Source organism: Aptenodytes forsteri, unplaced genomic scaffold (assembly GCF_000699145.1).
Source record: "Aptenodytes forsteri isolate BGI_AS27 unplaced genomic scaffold, ASM69914v1 Scaffold47, whole genome shotgun sequence".
NCBI classification, from domain to species: Eukaryota; Metazoa; Chordata; class Aves; order Sphenisciformes; family Spheniscidae; genus Aptenodytes; species Aptenodytes forsteri.
This window is the reverse complement of record NW_008794731.1, coordinates 2,141,674-2,145,888: the sequence shown is the minus strand read 5'-3', so window position 1 is coordinate 2,145,888 and position 4,215 is coordinate 2,141,674. Positions and strand designations below refer to the sequence as shown.

General features: G+C 35.5%; 1 protein-coding gene across 1 annotated transcript in view; it reads right to left on the bottom strand.

Annotated features, from left to right (window-relative positions):
- Positions 1–457: 457 nt before the first annotated feature.
- The window catches only part of RPS21 (ribosomal protein S21), a 7,363-nt gene continuing 3,605 nt past the window's right edge, over positions 458–4,215 (bottom strand). The window contains exons 2-5 of the mRNA XM_009273952.2: positions 3,248–3,311; positions 1,415–1,486; positions 701–756; positions 458–520 (exon numbers count right to left, since the gene is read on the bottom strand). Of these exons, the coding sequence (XP_009272227.2) occupies positions 511–520; positions 701–756; positions 1,415–1,486; positions 3,248–3,311 (202 nt within the window). The 3' untranslated portion in view covers positions 458–510. The remainder of the gene's footprint in view (positions 521–700; positions 757–1,414; positions 1,487–3,247; positions 3,312–4,215) is intronic.

The following is a 4,215-nucleotide window of genomic DNA, read 5'->3' as shown; positions in this document are numbered from 1 at the left end:
GTATTTCTGATAAGACAGTTTTCCATGAATTCCAGTTTTAATAATTCACTTAAAGAATGCGCGTCAATGGCACACTCAAGTATTGTGAGCCTCTATCAGCACAAAACCCACTAAACTTTGATATCATAACCAAAAGAATCCCCTTGGTTTTTCCAGTGAAAAAGCAGCAAGCTGAATTAAGTTGCTACATTGCAAAATGTTCCATTACAGATCAAAAAAGGAGTTGAGCTACAATCGCAAAACTTACTAAATCTGGAAAAGAAAGATGATAGTGAACCAAGAGTGAAGTGGAAATTCCTGATTTTCAACTCTGGCACTGCTTTACAAGCAGATTTGTTTTAAGAATTCACAATCAGAATCTGTATATCTTTTGAAGACACATATTTCTAAGTCTTTTAAGACTAGCTATAATAAATCCACCAATGTTTATGACTTGAACAAAAGACACAGCACAATATAGGTTCGAATTGTTTATTTTACATCAGATGTTCCATACCAGAGTTTCTTCAGTTAGAAGTTCCTAGAAGAAAATGAAACAAACATTGTTACAAACCAGTTTGCTTCAACAGTTCGAGTAAATATTTTTGACTAACTGTGTAATCATCCTATAAACACAGCGTATACATTTTCATCCTAAAAGTTGGATTTGGGTATAGAAGTTACCCCTGCAAGAGTTAGAGGATAAGATAAACATACGTACTTGGAAACAATTCCATCATTTTTTGCCAGACGCAGAATGGAGTCATCTGATTCACCCTTTAAAAGAATAAAAGATGATTCTGAAGTGACCAAATAATTGCTGATACACATTAAAAAGAGAGGCAGCTGCAGCATTTAATGCTGGTAATGAAATGCACACCATTTTCCAGATCACTACATTTTATATACACAGATTAGCGTTTTCAAAACAAGCTGTTAAATTATTTGTCGTCCTTTAGAATAAGAAGTAGTTTTAGCTTGATAAAATATACACTTGCATTAACAAGATATATTTCTGGGTAAGCAGACTTCTGAGGAACTCTAGGAACCTTCACACCATGTTTAACAAATTTAAGTCATGGTAGTATCATATTTAATAATCATAAACAGATAAAAGCCAGGTATTAGTAGCTTGGCACATTCTTAAAAGAAAAAAAATCCACTTGCATCCTTCAGCGATTAAAAAAAAATTAACCCCCCGCCCCCCCCATACGTAATTCTACAAACCAAAGGATTGAGGAAAAAAACAGAAGAAACTGATTCTTGCAAGTGAATTTGTTCATGTCTTCACTGTGTCTTCATTATCCCCACAAAAGCTCTCCCTCTAGAATGAGCTGAAGGCACATTGCGTTTTCAGGGCAAAACATAAATATATAACATTACTAATCAATATAAAAAGAAGCACAATCATTTTGTAGCTCAAGAAAATACTTACCATTCTACGAATTGCTCCACAAATGGCATACGTTTTGAACTGGCCATTTACTCTGCCTGTTACCTTGTCAACCTGTAATTACAAGTAAGTTACTCCATAGAGATTCTTACAAAACTTTATGCTCTTACATCACACTTGCCTAGCACTCAAAGATAAAAATTGCTTGTGAAATTTTGCAAATATTTTTCAGCAAACTACAAAAACCCAAGGCAAATACTGAAGTTAGAAAGACAACTATAGAATATCTTTTCACAGCAAATTTATAGTTAATTACATAATGCAGCTATAAAATTTAATGGATCACACAGCATAACAAGAACACAATACAAAATGGTAGCTAAAAGAAGAAAATGCTAGAGTTCTAAAAAAATGGAAAAGTTCAATGTAAAGTTTACTTGAGGATTTTACTGCCTTTGTTATTTTTTCATGTTTCTTTTAATTAAGGCCAGTATTATGGAAAATTGAAGTGAAGGGGGGAAGGGGACAGTCTTGTTGCACAGGTAGAAAAATGCCCAAGTTGAGACACACAAATTGTCTCACTTCCTCCAGTTGCTGAGAAATTTAACAGGAAAAAAGACTGAACAATATAAATCATGAAATTAAACAGCGTAGTGAACCCTGTAATACCATGTGAGTTTGTTTTTGAGTTCTGCTAATCTCTGATCCTTTGAAAGCAAGAAGTAGGGATCACTGAAGGAATGAAACGCAGAGAACAAGAAAAGTATTTGCCTTAACATTTACAGGAAATCGCAAACAGAGCATTTTTAAAAACGATTTCTTAAGTCAGACAGATAACACAAGAGACTCAGTTGTTTAAAAATATAGGAATGTAGTCTTGTGGTCTCCCATTCAAGAATAAATCAAGCTATATAGCTCATAAGCTATAGGAACATTGTGTCCACAGAATTCCTGCAAGGTGAGTACCAATAAACAAATGGGAAAAAACCCCACGCTAAAAGGAGTTTAAATTAACTGGAGCCCACGTGCATTAACTGGGTTCCTGCAGGAGTCAAGGTCTACTGTGGTTTTCTCAGCATATATGTTAAGCTTGGAGGGATTCGCAATAAAGCTACCTTGAGAAGACGAAATTAAACTTAGACAAGAACAAATTCCTTATGTTACAGAAAGAAAACTAAAGGTACAATATCAAGTCAATACAAATAACCAGCATGCCTCAGGAAAAATTCTAAGCATATAATACCCCCAACACGAGCAATCTCATTTGTCACCTATCAAGAGCAGCAGTGTCAAGTATTAACAGAAATGATTCAAGCAGAACACGGAAGATGGCATTTTAGTTAAGCAAAGTACAACAGAAAGAGAGTTCTGCTCTGGAAACTGTATCTTTCTTAAAGTTTGGACAAACTAGAAAAAGCACAGAGAAGATCAACAGGAATAAAAAGTTAAAAACCAGGGTGCACAAGGACAGACTGAAGAATGGTACTTTCTTACAGACAGGTGAAGGTAGAAGGGGTAAGAATCTCCCAGAAACAAGCATTTCTTCTCCTTCCTTCCTTCAGGACAAGGAATTCCCTAATTTATAACTCTAAATATCTAGAGTTAGGAAGTTGTGTTTAGTCAAACAGTTAAGCACTGGAACAGATTGTACAGAGCTTTGTGAAATCCCCTCTAATGAATATTTTCCAACAGGCTGAAAAATAACCAGGGGTGACATAGTAATATACTTGTATGTTTGAAAGCCCTCAAGCTCTGCCCTTATACGGTCTCTAGTGAATTATTTGGAGACGCATCACAAGCTGTTATATTCCTTAACTTCTATCAAAAGTGTAAAGGTGTAGCTCTCTCGTCACATACTTCTGTTACGAAACTTACCTCAGAAATATTTATCTGAATAGAAGCATGATCCTTAGCACCAATTATTCGGTTGCTAGCAGAGCTAAGGAATAAAATAACAAGATATATTTAAACAAAAGGAAACAGACAGTGACAATGAAAAAAAACTATTAAAGCCAAATCTACATGCAAATTAAAGCTGCACAAAAAGTTTAGACAATAACAGTTTCTCAGAAAATTAAAATGCAGTTTTAAGTACATTTAAAGGAGACTTTCACTTGGTAGCGTCATGCTAAGTTGCCAACTATCCCTTCACTTTGGTTTTTGTATGCCCAGTTCACCCCTATACAGTGCACGCAGCAGCACAGGCCTTCAAAACACACAGAGTATCAAGTTTTTCTTTTCTAAAGTGCAAAAAATACAGCAATCAAGGTAATTCATGAGAATGCAGCCTCTATGCCTTTTTCATTGGGAGCCATTACAGCTATCAAAAGGCATTTAGGTTGCCGACCCTCAGAAATCACAGGTTGTAAAAAACATTTGACTTAAACCTAGTAAAATGCATACAAATGGTTTATTTTTTAGTGGTTTTTTTAATACACACATTTACAAAAAAATGCATACAAATGGTTTATTTTTTAGTGGTTTTTTTTTTTAATACACACGTTTACAAAAAGCTTCTCACTGTCCATTTACGATAATCTCAAAATCGTACTTGAGATGTGCTACCCAGGCAACACGCGTTTACTTAACGGGTTCACTACGAGAGCTCGTAGCGCAGAAACACCGGCGCACTGCAAACACGCGTCTGCTTCTGAACTGAACCACACAAGGGCTGTCACTGCCGCTGAAGGCTGGCAGTCATGCAACAGGAGACGCACAGTATTCCCTTCAACTGTAGTCTTTGCTTCACATATTTTACATAAGATATTTAAAAATACAAAAACAGAGAGAAAAAGGATTTTTTTTTTTTTTTTTCCCTCCACAGATATTCGCTACTACAAAAG